The sequence below is a fragment of the Cebus imitator genome, unplaced genomic scaffold (genome assembly GCF_001604975.1).
Source record: "Cebus imitator isolate Cc_AM_T3 unplaced genomic scaffold, Cebus_imitator-1.0 Scaffold25, whole genome shotgun sequence".
NCBI lineage: Eukaryota > Metazoa > Chordata > Mammalia > Primates > Cebidae > Cebus > Cebus imitator.
The window spans coordinates 7,234,243-7,256,706 of record NW_016107340.1 but is presented as its reverse complement, the minus strand read 5'-3'; the positions used below and the strand labels follow the sequence as shown (position 1 = coordinate 7,256,706).

The 22,464-nt window shown below is 35.4% G+C and overlaps 1 protein-coding gene across 4 annotated transcripts in view; it reads left to right on the top strand.

The window, feature by feature from the left end:
- The window catches only part of SLCO1A2 (solute carrier organic anion transporter family member 1A2), a 91,536-nt gene that overhangs the window by 52,139 nt on the left and 16,933 nt on the right, over positions 1-22,464 (top strand). For all 4 annotated transcript variants that reach the window (XM_017522948.1, XM_037736480.1, XM_037736479.1 and 1 more), the window contains exons 5-12: positions 6,698-6,804; positions 9,142-9,288; positions 12,602-12,700; positions 13,259-13,480; positions 15,947-16,111; positions 18,079-18,274; positions 19,629-19,794; positions 20,727-20,899. In XM_017522948.1, the coding sequence (XP_017378437.1) occupies positions 6,698-6,804; positions 9,142-9,288; positions 12,602-12,700; positions 13,259-13,480; positions 15,947-16,111; positions 18,079-18,274; positions 19,629-19,794; positions 20,727-20,899 (1,275 nt within the window). The remainder of the gene's footprint in view (positions 1-6,697; positions 6,805-9,141; positions 9,289-12,601; positions 12,701-13,258; positions 13,481-15,946; positions 16,112-18,078; positions 18,275-19,628; positions 19,795-20,726; positions 20,900-22,464) is intronic.

Genomic DNA, 22,464 nt, shown 5'->3' with positions numbered 1-22,464 from the left:
ACTTGCAGGAATTGAAGCTTGCACTTTCCTCTCTAGGAAAGATGTTTTCCAATAGCACAGAGCATTGTAATGAGAAGGGGAAAATGCACATTCTGTTTCCTCTGTCTGTTTTGTGCCCTTGCTGCCTCACTTCCACTTATGTAGTCAGTTTTGTCAATTTACGCAATGGACATTTGAGACATTTTTCTCATGGAGTTGAGTCTGGTGAAAAGATTCTCAGGATCAGCTAAAACGGGATTATTCCCTTCTCAGGACCATGTAAATGCTTCTAATTATAATGAGATTCTGTTTAATTGTAGGTCACCAAGGGACAGACCAGTCAGAAGGTTGATTTTTCTTTTAATTTTTGCCAAAGTAACTATGTACAAAAGTCATAAAAATAGAAATTATGCAAAAAGGCTTATATTAATAAAAAGTTCTCCCTTGCTGCTTATTACCGCTTTCCAGAGGCAAGCACGTATAACTTTTAGCTTTTTCTTCTATTTGCCTCAAATTTCTTTTTTTTTTTTCCTGTTTTTATTATTTGTTTATTTATATTGAGAAGGAGTCTTGCTTTTTCACCCAGGCTGGAGTGCAATGGTATGATCTCGGCTCACTGCAACCCACTTCCCAGGTTCAAGTGATTCTCCTGCCTCAGCCTCCTGAGTAGCTGGGATTATAGGTGCGTGTCACCAAGCCCAGTTAATTTTTGTATTTTTAGTAAAGATGAGGTTTCCCCAAGTTGGCCAGACTGGTCTAGAATTCCTGGGTTCAAGCAATCCACCCACTTTGGCCTCCCAAAGTGCTGGGATTACAGGCATGAGCCACAGTGCCCTGCCTTGCCTCTGTATTTCTAAGTAAATGCTATTCTATTAGTTTTGAGTCCTGGTGTACCCTGCTTTATTGCATCTCACTTTATTGCACTTTGCAGATATTGCATTTTTCACAAATTGAAGTTTTATGGCAACCCTCTGTTGAATGTTAGACTCATTCAATTAGAATCATTTTCCAACAGCATATGCTCACTTTGTGTCTGGGTTACATTTAATAATTCTTGCAATATTTTAAGCTTTGGCATTATTATTGTATCTGTCATGGTGATCTGTGGTTAGTGATCATTGATATTACTAATGCAATTGTTTTGGCATGCCACTAACTTATGCCCATTTCAGATGATGATTTATTTATTTGTATATATATATTTAGAGATAGGGTGTCACCCAAGTTGGAGTGCAGTGGTGTGATCTCACTCATTGTAGCTTCGACATCCACAGGCTCAGAGGATCCTCTCACCTCAGTCTCCCAAGTGACTGAAACTACAGGCACTTGCCATCATGCCTGGATAATGTTTTTTTTTTTTTTTTTTTTTTTTTGTAAAGACAGGGTTTTGCCATGTTGCCCTGGATCGTCTCAAACTCCTGGGTTCAAGCAATCCTCCTGCCTCAGACTCTCAAAATATTGAGACTACAGGCATGAGCCACCGTGGTGGTCTTAAGATGGTGAGCATAATCAATAAATGTTGCATGCATTCTGGCTGCTCCACTGACCGGCCATTGCCCCACTTCTCGCCCTCTCCTTGGGCCCCCTTATTCCTTTAGTACAAAAATATTGAAATTAGGCCAATTGTTATAATAGTTCTCTCTTGGTCTCCAGGTTTTCAAGTGAAAGAAAGAGTTATACATGTGTCACTTTAAATCAAAAGCTAGAAATGATTAAGCTCAGGAGGAGGGCAAGTTGAAATCCAAGATAGGCCCAAAAGCAAAGCCACTTGCACCAAACAGTTAGCCAAGCTGTGAATACAAAGAAAAAGTCTTTTGAAGAAAATTAAAAGTGCTATTTCAAGAAAGACACAAACGATTAGTAGGTGAAACAGTCTTATTGCTGAGTTGGAAAAAGTTTGAGTAGTCTGAATAGAAGACAACATTCCCTTAAGCCAGAAGAGCAAGACTCTCTCTTCTATTCTATAAAAGTTAAGAGAGATTAGGAAGTTGCAGAAGAAAATTTTAAGTCAACAGAGTTAGGTTCATGAGGTTTAAGGAAAGAAGCTGTCTTCATAACATAAAAGTAGAAGGTGAAGCAAAGCTACAGCAAGTTATCCAGAAGATCTAGCTAGGATAATTGTTGAGGGTGGCTACACTAAATAAGATTTTCAATGTGGATGAAACAGCCTTCATATTTTTTGCTGGAGTGCAGTGGCATGATCTTAGCTCACTGCAACCTTTGCCTCCTGGTTTCAAGCGATTCTGCTACGTCAGGCTCCAAAGTAGCTGGGATTACAGGTGCCTGCCACTACATCCAGGTAATTTTTGTATTTTTAGTAAAGACAGGATTGCACCATGTTGGTCAGGCTTGTATCAAACTCCTGACCTCAGGTGATCCACTTGCCTCGGCCTCCCAAAGTGGCAACAACCTTCTTTTGAAAGAAGATGCCATCTAGGACTTTCAGAGCTAGGGAGGAGAAGTCTTTTCAAAATATTACTGCTAATTGACAATACAGCTAGTTACCCAAGAGCTCTGATGGAGATGTACATGGAGATGAATGTTATTTTCATGCCTGCTAAAACAACATCCATTCTGCAGCCCATAAATCAGGAGTAATTTTGACCTTCAAGTCTTACTATTTAAAACACACACTTTGTAAGAATATTGCTGCCATAAATAGTGATTCCTCTGATGGATCTAAATAACATAAATTGAAACCTTCCTCGAAAGAATTCATTATTCTATATTCCACTAGGAGCATGGGAGGAGGGCAAAACCTCAACATTAACAGGAGTTTTGAAAAGTTGACTCAAATCCTCTTGGATCACCCTGAGGGGTTCAAGACTTTAGTGGAGGAAGTCACAGACTTTAGTGGAGGAAGTCACTGCAGATGTGCTGGAAAGAGCAAGAGAACTAGAATTTAAGATGGAACCTGAAGATGTGACTTAATTGCTGCAATCTCATGATAAAACTTGAATAAATGAAGATTTTCTGTTTATGGACAAGCAAATAATGTGGTTTTCTGTGATGGAATCTGCTACTGATGAAGATACTGTGAACACTGTTGAAAGGACAGCTAATGATTTAGAACATGACACAAAGTTAGGTGATAAAGCAGCAATAGGGCTTGTAAGGATTGACTCCAGTTTTGGAAGAAGTTCTACTGTGGGTAAAATGCTATCAAACAGTGTTGTGTGCTACAGAAAAAGCTGTTGTGAAAGGAAGAGTCACTTGACACAGGAAATTTTATCATTGTCTTATTTTAAGAAATTGCCACATCGCTCACAACCTTCAGCAGCCACTACACTGATCAGCCAGCAGATATCACCATGGAGGCTAAAGCCTCTACCAGCAAAAAGGTTATGACTTTCTGAAGGCTCAGATGATTGTTAGCATCTTTTAGCAATAAAGCCTTTTAAATTAATGTGTGTACATTGTGTTTTAGACATAATGCTATTGCACACTTAGTAGGCTACAATATAGTGCAAACATAACTTTTATATGCATTAGAAAATTTAAAAATTCATGTGACTTTATTGTGATATTCACTTTATTGTGGCAGTGTGGAACCAAACGTGCAATGTCTCTGAGGTATGCCTATGCACTAGTGTTAGCAATATGTATTGAATTCCTACCATACAATCATTTTTACTACCTATGTTTATATAATTATGTAAATTTTTACCACTGAACTATGAGCTTATTTTTCTTTTCTTATATAACTTTTCATTTTTCCTAGATTTTAATAATTACCTAATTATTTGTATTGTTCACTAATTCATTACCAAATTCTCCACTGGCAGGGCAAGTGTCCTCTCAATATTCTGATCCATATCACAGTGCATGATTTTTGCCTTGGAGATTCCTCATACATCACTTTCAATTCTCAATCTGCAATCTGAACTTGGAATTCTCTAGGCCTGCTACATTGCTGTTTTCTTGGAATTTTCCCTCATTATTACCCTTGAGAATTTGCTTTTTACCTGTTTCATACATTCAGTTATTCATTTTCTGAATGGTATGTCTCCTGCCTTCTTCTTCACTCTTCACTTGTTTTTGTGAAGAAAATAATCTGACAGCTTTCCAAGAAAGTATATAAGGGAATATAAAATGTAAGACTTCGTACATCTGAAAATATTTCTATTTTACTCCCACATTGACTGTTACTTTGTCTGGGATAAAGTTCTAGATTGAAAATATTTTCCCCAGGGATTTTGAAGATGTTTTCTTAATGTTTTCTGGCTCTATCTAACATTTGTATTAAGTGTTATTATTCAGAATCCTATACCATTCTAATCTCTGTGGTCAGTTTTCTTTCAGTGAAAACTATTGAAATTTTCTTTTAAGCTCCAAGTCCAATGTTTATACTAATTGTATAAATCTTGGTATAAATCTGTCTCCTTCATTGTGCCAGGAGCCTTCAACGTGGACATTTGGAAAAGTTACTTTTATTATTTCTTTGCTTATATTGCCCCTATGCCTTCTCTCATACAGCTGTTTTCTCTTTCCAGACCTTCTATTACTTGAATATTGGACATCCCATGTTAACCTTATGTTTTTCTGATCTTTTATCCTTAATTTTTTGTTCTCTTTTCTCCTTGTTACTTTCTGGGGGATTTAACTTTATCTTCCATGCCTTTGAATGGCTTTCTAGCTTATGCTACCACATTTTTAATTTTCAAGGGCTCTTGTTCTTTGAATGACTTTTTTTTAAGGAACATCTTATTATTCTTTCAAGAATACATTATCTCTTTCCATCTAAATTCTGTTCATCTTTCTTTTTGGTCTCTGGTTCCTCCAAGTGTACTTTTTAAAAAATTTGTTTGTAGCTGTCTTTATTGTTATAGGCTTCTCTCATATAACTGGTGGTCCTTTGTTATCTGTTTACACTTCAAAGGGAGGAATAACAATAACAAGAAGCTAATTAGAAGTTCTGTATACATGTGTAGGACTTGGTTAATGGAGGACTTCTTTCTTGACTCATTGCATAGGAACTGGCTGTTTTATAGACGTCTCAGAATTGCACATAACCTGTTTTCCTAGGCAGGGATTCTATTCCTTTGGAAGTAGAAGCTTAGCTACCAGCCAAATGCAAGTGGGAATCTCACTGTTTAATATGTAGATTTTTAAAAAAATCTAATACTTCCAATTTTTTTTGTATTGCCTTTCTATGCTCAGTGTGCCTTTCCAGACTCTGGAGTCAATGGACATTTTCAGCTGGAGTGGCAGGGGATGTCTCTGGGAGTTGAATGTGTCTTAAACACACTTTAAACCAAAATGTTTGCACTATTCTGTGTTTTGGACCATACTTACTTTTGAATTTATAAGTATCTTGCCTGAACGTTCCCGGGCTTTGTGGCATTGCTTCCTTGCAGGCACTTACGCACCTCTCATATCTTCTGTTTCAGTGACCACTCAGTCACCTGCTTTTCCATTTTCAAAATCTTGTTGAGCTCGCTTTTACTGTCAAATTCTCCATTCTTTCTATCCTTATGGAATTATGCCTTTTCCTATTCTGTTTGAAAATCTGTTTACCGTCATTTTCTGGTGCTTTGGGAATGAATGGACTTTGAGTTATTAGATTTTTAGTGGGTAAATTAACAAAACGTATTTTCTCTTTTAAAGTATTTTTGAAGGGATCAGAGTTCCTAAGCAAAGAGCCTTTCTTTTTCTTTTATTTCTTATCCTATCCAAAATAATGTCAAGTAATATTCAGCTACTACTTACATTTCTTTTTCCCACCTGCCAAAGGTGTTATTTCCCTGAAGTTGTCATGTCTCATGGGATTACGAGTATGGAGACAGATCCTTTGTCTGTAGTTCACAGCCAAACTCTTTGGGCATCACTGAGCAATTGTTCCAAGAGGAAGGTGTTTTGAGCCTTTTTATTATATCCTATAGCACAGAAATTAAGACTATCAGTGGCATAACACTAGCTTTTGTGAAACTCAGAAGGGGAAGCTTTCTTCTGGTTAGCTTATCTAAGAGAAACACAGAAAGCAATCAAGCATAATTTCTAACAGACTTTACTGAACATACTTTTTCTCCCCCCATTCTTGCAGCACATAATTTACTTACTGAGGAAAAGCATATGGGTCTTGTGGTAATTAGCATAAATTAAATGGTCACAGTTTATTATTCCATTTGTTCTTATGAGAAGAGAAAAAATCATTATGTGTCGTGGTGATTAAGATTCTCTAATGCCTTTCATTATGATGGGCAAATATTTCATTTGTCTTAGGGTTTTATGAAATACATGGAAGAATTATTGTAGGCTGTCTCAGAAAGTGGAAGTTTTGCTTCTTCTGAGCAAACTTTAGAAAATGCAAAACTGAAGACTTGTTTTGTTGCATTATTCCCTTCAAAGCTTTTATCTTCTTAATTATGCATTGTTAAATTTCTCATTTTTTTCAAGTGTGTGTTCCTTTTCCCATAATAATTACTTCCAGGAAATGATAACCTAAAAATCAAAGAAGGTTGATATTTGATAATCTAAAGGTAAATCATCCACAGGCAAATCATTGAAAGCTAAGTATAAAAAAATTTTACACTTACGGTAAGTGACAAGTTTTTTGATGATATTAACTTACGATAACTTGGGTGGCAAAGATGAAAAGATATTTTTACTGGATTTGAATGTTGTGGTGTACAGGAAACAGAAGGTAATAATCTGTACATTGCCCACATTGTTCTCTTTACCTCCTTAACATAAACATGATTTCCCTGTGTTTATACAGATATGAATATGAATCTACAGTTTCAGTTTCAGGCAACTTGTCCTCAGGCAGTTTCTTGTGTATGGAAAATGGAACCCAGATTTTAAGATCAACACAAGATCCATCAGGTTGTCTACTTCATTGTGTTGATTTCTGTCCTGTGAACTTACAACTGAACACTTTCTGCTTTAAAGCTCTAAATGAGTTATTGGGTTGAGTTGAGTTAGGTAAATAAACAAAGATATGTCCTCTCTCCAGGAACTTCCAAAGTGGTCACAATGGGGAATAAGATAGCTAATAATGAATAATGTAATTTTTCTTATATTTGAATGTATTTATTAAGAATTCCTTGTTTATTTATTAACATGGTTATTACATGGCCCATGCCTCTAATATCAGCACTTTGGGAGACCAAGGCAGGCGGATCACCAGAAGTCAGGAGTTTGAGACCAGCTTGGCCAACATGGTGAAACCCTATCTCTACTAAAGATACAAAAATTAGCCAGGTGTGGTGGCGGGTGCCTGTAATCCCAGCTACTCAGGAGGCTGAGGCAGGAGAATCACTTGAAACCAGGAAGCGGAGGTTGCAGTGAGCCGAGATTGCTGCACTCTAAACTGGGCAACAGAGTGAGACTCTGTCTCAAAAAAAAAAAAAAAAAAAAAAAAAAAAAAAAAAAGGAGAGAGTCTAAGACATCTACATCTATTCAAGGACCGCTGTTCAGTTTATCCCACAGAGGAAAATGTTTTAGAAGGATGGATTTATGCTGATGATTTGATGTATATGATTAGGTAAATAGGAACCTATGATAGAAAAAAGTTCAAGAGATTTGTGTTCTATCACTGATCTTTTATAGCAGGGAAAACAGGCAAATAGGCTACAGTTCTGAATTACTCTATTCCCTTTCTATTGCCTTAGGAACTTGTCTTTCTGCTCCCTTCTTTTCTCTGCTTGAGTTGGTGCTTGAAAATTCTACACAATAGTAGTGCTTCTTTCAGCTTCCCGTAGCCCTAGGCACCAACATACTGGCTTCTGCCCCTTCTGTCCCTTCTGCTAAGGGACCCGTATAATCTTCTGGTTATAATTGGTCTGGAGATGACTCTAATGACTCAATCCAGAACTTTTCCTCTTTTTATGGGGACATTTTTCTTCTGGATTCATGTTGGTGGAAGTTGCGGTAATCCACAAGGGTGGGAATTTAACGATCACCATTGAATCAGGAAACCAAAATTGTTTCAAAAAGTTGAAAAATATCTGTCTCAGAAGAAGCCAAAGAACCCCCATGGGGGAAACAAAGGAAAACAGTGACATTAACAGTGGCCTGTGTTCTCTTCCTGAGCTAGCTATTGCCAAAGACTGACCCAGATGCTTCATTGTTGATACAGGAAAACCTTCCCATTCTGACACATCTCCCGGAAAGTGCATTGATGCTTTCGATTTTGCCCTAGAATAGGCCTAGAGTTAGCCTGTGTTCTCTAGACACAAATCACTTTGCACATCACACAAAAAATCTGAATACCCAGAAATAGAGACTATTATTTTCTGACTTGAAATGATGGAGAGATAGCCCTCACAAAAAAATTCCTGGACCCAGCCATTGTCAGGACCCCACAGGTCTCACCTGGCCAGTTTATAAAGTGTGAGAGTACATTGTTCTTCACTTTTCTGAAAACGGGACTCCACAGAGCTTCCTCACAGCTTACCAACTATTTTGGCTTAGAACATAAATGGCAAAGAGATTGATAGAATTCTTCAGAGATCTCCCTATGATCCTCACTTTCTATTCCCTTTGGTTGCGTCTTTGTTATTCTACTAAGCAGCTGCACCTCCAAGGATTGGGGTGGATTTCTGTACTGAAAGTTATTTGGTGGTTACAACATACAACATGCTCTGTAGAGAACCTATGATGATTACCCAGTTAAAGATTTTTAGTTTCTATAAAATAATAGAGTTGTAGAGAATTCACACTTTAGAGAGACTCTTGTTTAAATCTTATATAGTATCAATTCTAGAGAAAAATATTGTGTTTTTGTCTCCCCAAAGTCGAATAGGAAGGGGAAAGCACTTGTGGCAGCTGAATAGGTCCAGGAGTTTCTGAGGAACTGAATCTCTTCAGAGAATAAAAACCTTGATTTTAGTGTTTGCCAATTTCTGTGGTGTAACACTGCTATGAAACTACTAATGAGGTGTTACTGAACACTGAGTTGGGAGGAGGTGTGTATATTCATCTCTCCCAACTTAGTAGGGACTGGCTCAGCATATGACTTACACTTGTCCACACCCAAGTCCTCTGTCAGAAAATGAACTAGGAATGCCCCAAGAAGTCATTGCTGGAGTAGTAATATAAATCACTGACCAGGTGCCATGGTCACATAACTGTGAAATGCCTATAGAAAACATGGAATTACTATTATTGACACTTTATTATCAAAACACTAATATCATGTCTTTTTTTTTTTAATGCAGAGTGTACAAAGGAAGTTAAATCATTAATGTGGGTGTATGTCCTGGTAGGAAATATTGTACGTGGAATGGGCGAAACTCCCATCATGCCTTTGGGTATTTCCTATATAGAAGATTTTGCCAAATCTGAAAATTCCCCTTTATATATTGGTAAGTTTGAAAATCTACCTTACTTCTTTTCAGGGCAGTAAGTTCCTTGAGGGTAGAAATTAGTCATATTTCTGTAGTGATATCCACAATGGTGAGTAGAGTGTCTTGGCACAGTTGGCCTTCCATAAAAGTTTGCTGAATGGAGGTATGATATGCTAAATGACAATGAGCCATTTAAAAAATAAATCTGCTTTCTGCTATTGGAAATACCACGAATCTAGTGCCCTTGGAGGTGACCCCTTCATTTGCTTGGCACCACACTATATTCAATCCTTTAAGAGATTTATCAATGTTTTCTCTAAAATGTTCCATACATTCATAACCTTTCTCACTATTTTCACTACCTCTGTTTTTGTTCAGGTTCTCATACTTTATAGTTTCTCTGTATTGATTATTTTCTCTTCAGTGTTTTCTTCTTTCAGTTTAAAAAATACTTGCAATATAATATTTCTCAAGCATTGTTTTATTCATGTATTCTCTACTATATTTATGACATCTATAGGCTGCTTATTTATTAAATCTGATCTCTCCACTTATTACTCATGGCTCTGCATGACATTCACTTACTTAGTTTCTATATAGTTTCTCTTCATCATGATCTCTCCATATAGACAGGCTTCATCATATTTTTCACAAACATGTTTTCATCTTTTTGGTTACGTTTCTTGAAATTGCCTTTTTAAAATCCACGTAGGTCACCTGGCACAATAGCCAACTTAAGCCCCACCTTCTTGTGCTGTCTTTCAATCTCTGAAATATTCTTAATTTATTATGCATGACTTGCTTATATTTTTTGTTATTTTATCAATAGTTGGTCATAAACCTGTAACATTTAGTATAAGAACATTTTGCTATTAATGTATGGCGGCATATCTTTTAAAAACTAGAAAATCAAAGAGGGTGAGAAAAGACAGAAATGATGTATACATAATGAAGATGGGTGAAAATATTGAGAAATCATTAACCAAAGTGACTTTTGAAACTTTTTGACAACTCAATAATTTTGCAATAATCTTTTCCAGTGATTTTCTATTGAGTCCTTTCAAATACCTTCACACACTTACATTAAAAGAATGCAAACACTTTCCTACAAGAAATTAACAAACACCTTGCTATGATGTCTATTTCTTTATTCGACAAATACTAGGGTGTATTATATATAAATGTAGCTGTGATGATCTCTATACCTATTAAAATGAACATGATATGGTTCATATAAGGTTAGTAAATGAAGAACTACATAATTATTAGTACTATATATATAGTGTGTGTGTATACATGTATATATATATAATGCGGGTACATGTGTGTATGCATAACCAAATAGCTATAAATCAAATAGCTCTACATCAAGAAAACAGTTCCATGTAAGGCTCTGGAGTTTAAAAGAGAACATAAAAGCTAGATTAAAAGTTTGAGAATCGGCCAGGCATGGTGGCTCACGCTGTAATCCCAGCACTTTGGGGGGCTGCTGGGATTTTTGGATCACCTGAGGTCAGGAGTTCAAAACAAGCCTTACGAATATGATGAAACCCCAGATCTACTAAAAATACAAAAAATAGCAGGGTGTAGTGGCACGAGCCTGTAATCCCATCTACTAGGGAGGCTGAGACAGGAGAATCGCCTGAACCTGGGAGGCAGAAGTTACAGTGAGCCGAGAGATTGCACCATTGCACTCCCGCCTGGGCAACAAGAGCAAAACTCTGTGTCAAAAAAAAAAAAAAAGTTTGCGAATCATCTATAGAGAGGTAATAAATGAAATCAAGAGTGAGAAATGAGGTTGTTGTGGAAGACCATGTACATACTGAGAAATATTAAGATAAAATACTGTTCTACTTAGTAAATAGACTAGGAGAAAGGAAAATCAAAAAAGGAATAGTCATGAGAACACAATGAAACAATGCATGTATAGTTTAATGAAAGTCTTAGGAAGAAATGTGGCTGGCCACTGTGGCTCGGGCCTGTAATCCCAGCACTTTGGGAGGCTGAGGCTAGTGGATTGCAAGGTCAGGAGCTCGAACCCAGGCTGTTTGACACGGTGAAACCTCGTTTCTACTAAAAATACAAAAATTAGCCAGGCGTGGTGGTGCGTGTCTGTAATCCCAGTTACTTGGGAGGTTGAGGCAGGAGAATCACTTGAACCCGGGAGGCCAAGGTTGCAGTGAGCCAAGATTGTGCCTCTGCACTCTAGCCTGGGCAACAGAGCAAGAGTCCATCTCAAAAAAAAAATGTGAAAAGAGGAGTTGGCCAGTAATATCAAGTAACCTAGAAAGCTAGGATGATGAAGACCAAAAGAGGACACTAGACTAGTGACAAAGTGTTCACTGGTGCTACCTGAGAGTATTTGAAAGAGAATATAAAAGGATTTGAGTAAAGTGAGTGAGAGGTAAGGAAGTAGAGGCAGAGAATGTAGTGAAAGGAGAGAAAGTGGGGTGGATTTGAGATTTTGTAGAATCGTTGGCTACAGGGAAATTGAACAAGCACAAGAGAGGGAGTGTTTGGTAGAGCAAGACCTTAGAGAAGATATAAGGCGTTGGAACCAAAAAGTCAGGTGTGCATAGGGTGGGTTCTCCACAGAACCATGGAGAAGGCAGAGACAATAGGCAAAACCACATTTTGAAGTGAACAGGAAGAAAATCAAAGAAGTTCGTGTCTGGAATTTCAGAGATCATGAAGGGTTCAGCATAGGCTCTGAATTGTGGGCAGATGATGAGACGGCTGATGATGTAATTTTAATGAATAAGAATTTAAACAAAGACACATAGGACTGATGGACATGGAAAATAAAAATGTGGAAGAAAAGGAAGGAGAATATGATAAAATCAAAGAGTTGTATCATATAATAATAATGAGGACATAGCCAGAAGGAATTTTCAAGTTGCAGATCTGAGAATGAAACTTTTCTGAGGAATGTGCCATAAGAAATTTATTATAACATGATATTGCTTTAGAATTCCTCCCAAAACGAGGCTGTGGGATGAATTAACAGGACCTCGGTTATATCACGACCTAGTCAACGGCATGATCCCAGCTGGGACTGCCTGTGCTGCTACAGCAAATCTTTACCCATGATGCAGCATGAAAGAGAATTTGAAGGCTGGGGAAAGTGGCCTTAAATTATGAGGTTATTTTTCAACATTTATAGAAAAAGGCATTACTTATATGTACATCAACCTTAACTTTTGTATAAATTGTATATCGAGTCGAAAGTATCTAAGGCAAAAATATTCACTCTTCAGGTTTTTCATGGACCTAGAACTTTTTATGTGGGCATATAACTGTACTATAACCTTATATTTTTATTTATTTTTAGGGTTTGTAGAAACAGGAGCTATTATTGGTCCTTTGATTGGACTTTTGCTGGCATCATTCTGTGCAAATGTTTATGTTGACACTGGATCTGTGAACACAGGTAATTCAATAAAATCTATTTTTACAGTGTCTAGAGTATATGAAGCATCTCAGATATGTTATGATACATAATCATGACCTAACTTAGCCCTCGGTTTGATAAATGATCGCCACTTTACAAGTGAGCAAACTGTAGTGGAGGAGTTTAAATAACTTTTCAAATATTCCAAATCAGAAAGCAGTAAAGCAAGATATAAAATGCTAATCTGACACAGAATCCCATCTACTGCACTTCAACTATGTTTCTTGGTTTTAAAATATTTAAGCATGTAGGTTTGAATTTATTTCAATTAAGCAATCATTTGTTGATGACAAAATATAACCTGTAATTGTTTAGTTAATATCTGCTTTTAAATCCCTTACATGATAGATAACCAGCCTAATTTATTACTAGATAATAATATAATACCACATATTATTAGAAAAAATTTATCAGTGTCTGAACTATAAGCAAATTTTGTACTTGGTTAGGACCTGATTATTATAATTTAAAAAATTTTCTATAGTCCATATGGAAAATACTGATTAAGCTAACAAAAGTGTGTATATTTTTTTACAGATGATCTGACCATAGCTCCTACTGATACTCGTTGGGTTGGTGCATGGTGGTTTGGCTTTCTGATTTGTGCAGGAGTTAATGTGCTCACTGCCATTCCTTTTTTCTTTTTGCCCAAAACACTTCCAAAGGAAGGACAGGAGGATAATGCTGACATCATTAAAAATGAAAATGAAGAGAAAAAAAGAGAAGAGGTCAAGAAGGAAAAAAATGGAATCACTAAAGGCAAATACACATATTTTAAATACTATGAAATTGGCCTTTTATTTCATATAGATATGTCTGTATTTTAGTCTAACATTATGATATGCTATGCTGTGTTGAGACAATTTGTCATCAACAGTCACCAGTCAATAATACCTAACTAGTCTGATTCTTCCTGTGCTACTACTTGAAAAGAAATAGTATAATTTGAAAGCTGAATTATTTCCGATCAGCATTTATGTAAACGTCTTGGCACTGTCTCTCTCATATGTATATATATATGGTCCCATTTGCTCTAAAAAAACCCATGTTACAAAGATCGTAGGTTGAATTGAAACAAAATGAACAAGTAAACTTAAATTAAGAACAAAAGTAGGAAAAAATATACTCTAATCCTAATGGATAGCATAGTTTTGTAACTAACATGTTAGTTTAATTATGAGCTTCCTAGAAATTAAGGCAGAAAAAACAAACAACAACAACAACAACAACAAAAAAAACAAATAACAACAACAGAAAACCATGATAGGTGACCCAACTCTCTCTACTTGGTAGTGGGAAGAATAATAATTTACAAAAAGAAGCAGTTTCTCAGGAAGAAATTGTAAAAAAAAAAATTTAAAAATGATCGTATGATGTGTGATACAGGTAATATTGAGCAACGCAGTGATTTTCCAGGAAATGCGGGGGTATATTTCATGTAACTTTTTTTTTTTTTTTGGTACAGAACCTCAATAAAAGCTCAAAGCATAATTTACAGAAGGTTTTTCTGTGGGAAACTAAACTAAGATAGTCTAAGTATTTAGTACTCAAGAGCACTGATTCTTAAACTTGGTGGCACATTGGAATCACCTAGAAAATTCAAAAAACAACTGATGGCTGAAAGTTCTGTAGTATTCCCAGAAGGTCTGATTTAAATAGTGTGGATATGTGGTGTGGGTATTGGAACATAAAAATGTTTATTTGGTGGATGGGGAGGGGCTCGGTTTTCCGTAAAATGGGGATAATGATAGTACTTGTTATAGAATTGTTGTGTGAAGGTAAAAAACATTCTAGCACACATTATGATTAATACTGATACTAACGTTAGTACTTTTATTGTTGCCATTGCTGTTTCTATCATCACCCATAAATTACAATGTTATTTTGCATAGAATTTTTCTTAACAATTATAAATTCTCTTAAATCATAATTGAGCATAATTTAATACATCTTGGGTCATTAGGAGCCAACTCAGAATCTTGCAAATTCTCAGGATCATTCTGATGAGATTAAAAACTCTTCCCTAAAGGATAGTTATGGACTGATAAACCTCTTGCAATCTGCAAAATCAGTTCTGTTTTCAAAATTACAAAAGAGCTTAGCTTGTTGTAAGAAATAGAAAACAAAGTTGTGTTACTGAGATTCATCTATTAGGATAGATTCATCTATTAGGATAGGGGTGTCAACAAACGTGTGTCTTAAAAATCTTCAGAGTTTGGACAACATTTCGCTCTCCTATCAGGTCCCCTATTCACAAATACAAATTCTACAGTTATAATTTATGTATTTGCATTAATCTGTGCTTCTTCCTCTTCCAGATTATTTATTTATTGAAATTTTGTTCCAGAATGAATTGTGAGCAGTTTATTAAACAAACCAGGATAGTATAAAATAAGAAAGTCAAGACAGAGAACATGTAGACAGGAAAAGTAAAAGGAAATTAAAGTGAGAACTTGAGCCTACATGGCAGCTGTGTGACCAAGAACATTTACAAGAGGCAGGCCACACGTTTGGCTCTGTGGATTTTTCAAACAGGAATAATTTTTGGTTAAATCATTTACATAGTCCTTAGAATGTACCAAATGAATCAGCATCTCTGAGGGTGGAACTGGATGTTGGTATTTTAAAAAATGTCTCCAGGTAGGTCCTTTTGTGAATCATTGGCAGAACTACTGAAACTGTTGTTCTGAAGAAGCAAAAAATTTCCAGATACTTGAGAACATTTATATTTCAATAATTCCCACATATATCTTCATTTCAAATGTTCAAGGCGTGATAACATAAATATTTATGTGAAGCCTCTTTATCAAATTGATTTCCCTCCAGATTTTACAGAACAGAACAAGCACCTTTCATTCTAATGAATGGTAGAAAAGAGAATATATTAATAGAAGAACAAAAGATTAGAAATAAAATGCTGTGGACACAGACAATATTTTGGTCACCTTGTAGTTTTGCTAATTGATCTTTAAGAGTCAATAGTGACTTACTGAGGGAAAAACTATTGTGTTCTGATCCCTACCCAGTCAGCTGCAACACTGACCTCCAGAAGTCACCAAAACTTTTCTATGATTTCAGCTTTCAAGGAGAAAAAAGAAGTAACGAACACATACACATTACAAATAGTAAAAAGCATAATTTGTTGAGGAGGTGGATGTTTCAGGAAAAGCCAATCAAAATGCAAAGCCAAGTTCATTTGACACAGTTGTCATTCTTTCATTTCAGATTTTTTACCATTCATGAAAAGTCTTTCCTGCAATCCAATTTACATGCTTTTCATACTTATAAGTGTGATACAGTTTAATGCATTTGTTAACATGATCTCCTTCATGCCTAAATACCTGGAACAGCAGTATGGAAAATCATCTTCGGATGCGATCTTTCTAATGGGTATGTTTGTTTTTCTCTGCATTAGTAGTACACTTTTTTTTTTTTTTTTGAGATGGACTTTTGCTCTTATTGCCCAGGCTGGCGTGCAATGGCATGATCTCAGCTTACCACAACCTCCGCCTCCTGGGTTCAACTGATTCTCCTGCCTTAGCCTCCCGAGTAGCTGGGATTACAGGCATGTGCCACCACGCCCAGCTAATTTTGTATCCTTAGCAGAGACAGGGTTTCTCCACGTTGGTCAGGCTGGTTTCAAACACCCTACCTCAGGTGATCTGCCTGCCTTGGCCTCCCAAAGTTCTGGGATTACAGGCGTGAGCCACTGCGCTTGGCTGAGTAACACTTTTTTTACCCATGAAGTAGTGAACAGTGCGATGGTGGGTGTAGCAAATTCCTAAGTTGACGTCTTTTAGAATATCTTTTGTTTCTGCTGCATTTCTTCCTTGTACTCTCCAAAAAAAAAAAATCAAGAAAGGATAGAGAAGGGAAGAGGTCAGAAGTATCTTGACTTTCTTCTCTTCTGCTCTCTGAAGTTCAGAATGTAAATTCATAATATTTATGAAAACCTTGGGGAGTGCAAAAATTAGATATTTTCAGATAGTCAATCTATTAATTTAAAAAAGAAGACAGAGTTAGCTCATTAGGATTCTGCATTTTATTACCAAATTTTACTCTTTTGGTTCCAATTCCAAGATTCTATATTCCTCCTAATTTAATCTTTTGGTCCCTCTAGTGGTTTTAGGTGTCTCTGCAGTCATACACATTCGGCTTTTCATGAAATCACATTAACCTTAGTGGTTTTACCCTAACTTGGGTTTTTCTTGGGATCTTTTCACTGTTTTGAAAAGTCAATAGCCCAGGCTACTTGTATCCACACTACCTAAAGTGCTTGTGAAAGCTTCAAATACCTGGGGTTCCCCCTCAAACACACTGAATTAGACTCCCTGGTCTGGGGCTCTGGAACGGATTTTTAACAAGCTCTCTCAGTAATATGATCCAGGGAGCCAGATGTTCACATTGTATGGATGGAACCTAGAATTATCTTCTCGTTTTTCTACTTTTTTTTTTTTTTAGTCTTCTTGGGGAGGTTTGATAGAGGAAGAGTGCTGGCCGGTAGCAGCAAGAAATGAAATGTAAATACACCTGACAGCAACAGGCTCAACAAAGTGACTTTCTAAAGTATCTTGAACTGGGTGTGGTGGCTCATGCCTATAATCCCAGCACTTTGGGATGCTGAAGAGTGAGGATCATTTGAGACAAGGAGTTCAAGATCAGCTGGGACAACATAGCAAGATATCATCTCTACATTTTTTTAAAAAAATTAGCCAGCTGTGGTGTTGTGAGCCCGTAGTCCCAGCTACTTGGAAGGCTGAGATGGGAGCATCCCTTAAGCCCAGGAGCTGAGGCTGCAAGCTATGATCATGTCACTGCACTCCAGCTTGGGCAATAGAGTCAAATTCTGCCTCTAAAAAAAGAGAAGTAAAAGCACCTTGAGAGGAGTCTAATTCTTAACCAAAGCGGGGATAAGTAACTAAAAAATTATACATATATACACATACATATATATATATATATGTGTATATATATATATATTCTCATCACACAGGATGGAGGGTAATAAATGAAATTACTGGTCAACATTGACTTGCCACTCCTACCTGGATCCTAAGAAGAGAGATTTTTTTTTTTGTCATGATCTCTGCCTAAAAGAAATTTGCAAGCTACTGCAATGAGTTAAATGAATGAAATATGATAACAACAGTCTCCCAAAATATACTTCCCCATCATGGGGCATTTCAAAATCTCCCTGTGGGTAATGTGTAATTAAGTGGGGATAAAATTAAATCGTTCTTCTTCACTATGAGTTGGACCTAAATAGTATCTTATGTAAGGTGTATTACATAAAAGTGATAACGTATTTGTTCCTTTGGTAAGTCATCTTGTAAATAATATTATATTTGCATTTATAGGTGTTTATAACTTACCTCCAATATGTGTTGGATATATAGTTGGTGGTTTAATTATGAAGAAGTTCAAGATTACTGTCAAACAAGCTGCCCACATAGGATGTTGGTTATCCTTACTTGATTATCTTCTCTATTTTTTATCTTTTCTCATGACTTGTGAAAATTCTTCAGTTGTTGGAATAAATACCTCTTATGAAGGGTATGTTGTTTTCTAATGAATGTAAGAATATTTCAACAAACAGTTAATATTATATTTTTTACAATGGCAATGCATGATCACATCATTTGCTTATTGGAGTTAACAGTAGTCATCTTTGGTCTTCTTCATCTGCCAATCAAAAGCCAATCTATCCAAGCTCTAGGCTTAGTAAAGAGTTGGGGACATATCACAGGGTGAGTGAATTTATAATTGTATGTACATGTGGCTGTATGTGTATGACTGTCTTTGTGATATCAGAGTAGACATTATCCTATCAAAGAAACTACCTAGAGTTTTAGGTTGTATTAAAATATGTTATCTATATAACTTATATTCTCATAACTGAGTAAAATTAAGAGCTGACTACACAGTCAAAATAACCTTTATATGTTTTCACAATAGGCTTCAGTTTGGTATAACTGAATCCTAATACGTGATAAATTAATTAATATATACAGTCATATATTTCATTTGTATTGCTATGTCTAAAATATCGAATAGTTTCATATTTTGTATTCTGAATGTTTTCTGTGTTTTATTGAAAGGTTTCCCATAGTGATGTACATTCAAATAATTCACTTCTAGGGCATATTTTGATAATCAAGCCATCAGTTAAAATGAAATAAAGGACATCCTAAAATATTTTTTCAAAATTATTAAGGTTTATTAGGTTGAAATAATTTCAAATGTAAAATCATAACATAATTTTATATATGCTATTTGATTTGAGACTCATAAACTTCATTTAAGATAAGCATTGTTATCTCTACTTTACAAATGAAATTAAGATTCAAAAAGATTTAATGATAAAAGGAGTTCATTTCAAATCTCTTCAACCACATCAGTATAAAAATGGATTTTAAAATTGGAATAAATTTTAAAGATTTTTTCCATCTCCAATGATGCTAATTCACAGACAGAATGTGTAGAAAGTCACACTGTGATCTAGTCTGAATTCAGTTTCTAAACTACCATGCAAATGCTCTTTCAATCATATTATAACCACTGGTCACTCTTGATATTAGTAGAATGTGTTTCTTTAATTCAAATATCTATGTTTCTTGAGCTAAATGTATTATCTACATTATAAATGGAATTTGCAGATTTTATTTTCTCATGTTAGTCCTGTCTTGTTATTTGCTACCTAATGTATCAATCACAGAGGCTATGCGGTCATCAAAGCAGGTCTCTTTAATACCAGAGCTACAGTACACAGGCCACATATTGATGACTAGAAGATTTCTTTTTCTATTCATGGGAGGAGAGGAAAACTACTTGGGGATTGAGATGAAAAGAAGAAAAAAATGATTGAATCATCTTTTAGTATCCATGACATTATTTTAAAACATTTCAGAATTCAGCAAGATTTATATGTGGAAAATAACATTTTTGCTAATTGCAATGCGGATTGCAACTGTCCAACTAAAATATGGGATCCTGTGTGTGGAAACAATGGCTTGTCTTATCTGTCGGCTTGTCTTGCTGGTTGTGAGACATCCCTTGGAGCGGGAATAAACATGGTAAGACATCCAATTTAACGGAACTTTTTTGAGTTGTATTGGTACTTCCCAACTATGAACTAGGCCTGCATTTAATAAAAGTAAAATTAATATTTCCTTAAAACCAAATTAATTTTTTTGTTTGTGGAAAAATAACTCTGTAATAGTCACTTGATTACCTTTTATTCCCAGATCTTATGTAAAACCTTCATAGCATCTGAACAATGATCTGAAATTTCCAAGCAGTTCATAATATTTCTCAAATAACTTGGGTTATAAATACTCTGGGCTAAAGCATTTTTATAATTGAGATAAAGTTGGCAGTTTTGATTTCAATTATCCAGGCAATTGCCTTGCTATATATATATATTTTTTTTTCTTGTGTATTTGTATGGATGTGCTTTCTGTGTTTTTCACACTCTTACAGTTATTTAAAAATTTAGAATTAAGAATGTTCTCTTGCCTCTAAGATATCACAATATAACCACAATATTAATAATCATATAATGTTGGTTAGTGACTAAGTAATAAATTTTAATTTTTATTAAGACCTGGAAACATAAAAAAAATTAACTCTGTTTTTGAAGTAAACTATTTCTTTTGAAGCAAAGCTTTGTTTATTTATAAGCATCTAAATATTTCAATTGAGCACTCTGGAACAGATTTTGTCTAATGCAGTGCTGTGTCAAAACAGTGTTTTAAAAAAGTGTGTATTTAGGGTAGCTTATCAGTTATTACAAATTTACAATATATATTTAGAAAAATATACCATTTTCTGAAATCACCCTTCCACGTTTTGTTACATGCTGTAATCTTGAGAGACATCACAATGGAGATGTAGTAAAGGGAACAAGCAGTCTCCATCTTGATCCAGCTGGCTGTGTAGAAAATGTTTAAAATTTGTGTTCAAGATTTTTCTTGCTTAGGTAATATAATATATTATTTTTTGACAGGTGTTCCAAAATTGCAGCTGTATTCAAACATCAGGAAATTCATCTGCAGTTCTTGGGCTGTGTGACAAAGGACCTGACTGTTACATGATGCTCCAGTACTTCCTAATCTTGTCAGCAACAAGCAGTTTCATTTATTCTTTGGCTGCCATACCTGGATACATGGTTCTCTTGAGGTATAATAATTATTTTCTTTATTTAGATTTTTTTGGCAGGTCATTTAGTAAGGTAGCTTGTTCTAAGAAAGTCACTCGGGACTCATAGTAACTAAGAACTCAGTGCTCTAATGTGCCATTTATTAAGGGTTTTGTATTAAAGATTGTTGAATTTCACAAAATTTTAAAGTTAGCAATGCACATGTTCATCTGCTGGTGTTTCACACCCTATTCCTCCCTATTTTTCTTCCTTATTTCTTAGAGTTAAATTAGTGGACCTCTCATTTTGTGACAAAAGAGGCACATTTTTATCTTAGGGTAGGACACATAAAATGGCCATTTTGATAGGTAAAGAATGGGTGCTTGGCAGCCATTTCCTAGGGTTCAACCTATAGGATAGCAGTGCAAAGCTGTCTCTCACCAAGGTCACTTGATCTTTCTGAGCTCAATTTTTTTTAATAATAATGAGCATAATAATAAAAAATGCTCTTACAAGGCTACTGTCAGACATCAATGCTGAAGGACTTTCTAAAACTAGGAAATTTCAGAGCCAGTTTTCAAATTTAGGTATATTAAATAAATCTTCTTTCAACTACACCACACTTCACACCTAGTAAACAATCCTAAACATAGTTTGGATTTTTTTCTCTTCGTCTTTTGGAACTCAAAAGTAGACTTGAGTTAATCACAATGCTCAACTCGTAACATTGTCATAGGCCAGACCAAGGATTCTCTCTTATTTTACTTTATTTATTTATTTATTTATATTCAACCCCCTACTCCCAGTCCCCATAGGTGCTCACTTATGCTTACTTAAATGTGACAAAAAAGTCATTAAATATGCATTTTATTTGTAAAAAATTAAAGTTTTTTGGTGTATGTGTTTTTATATTCACACCAACAGCAAGTGTGCTACTAAGTCTTGTTTTGATCATAAGGTAGATGCAGAGATAAATTTGTCAGTCCTACTAGTATTTAGAGTAATTTTCATATCATCACTTCATGAAAGTCGGAATTTTCTAACTTTGTGATGCTGACTAATCCAATGTGTGTAAAATGCTAATGACAGCTCATTGATGTGTTAATATGCGATTTCCTGATATACTGAGCTTAAACATCTCTTCAAACAACTTTTTACCTATTTAGACTTCTGATTCATGATGCTCATTCAATTTATTTTGCCAATTTTACCCATTATATTTCCTACCTCCTATGTTTTTCTTGATGATTTTGATGATTACTACGTAAATTACAGATATTAATGCAATATTGTTTATATGATACAATTATCTTCAGTTACTTGTCTGCTTTCTTTTAACTTTTACAATGCCATTTACGGAATGAAATCTTAAATTTTGTTGTACTAAAATCTAATGATTTTCTTGTCTTAGTGTTTGTGTATTTGGAAGAGAAATTACATTTTAAAATTGCTTCCACATTTCTAACTTATAAAAATATTCCCTTAAATTTTATTCCCTCCTAGATTTCCAGCTTTACCTTTTGCACATAGTTTTTTAGGCCATCTCAAATCTATTTTTATGTGTGGTTTAAGGGACATAGATATCCAGCGTTATTTTTCTCCAAAT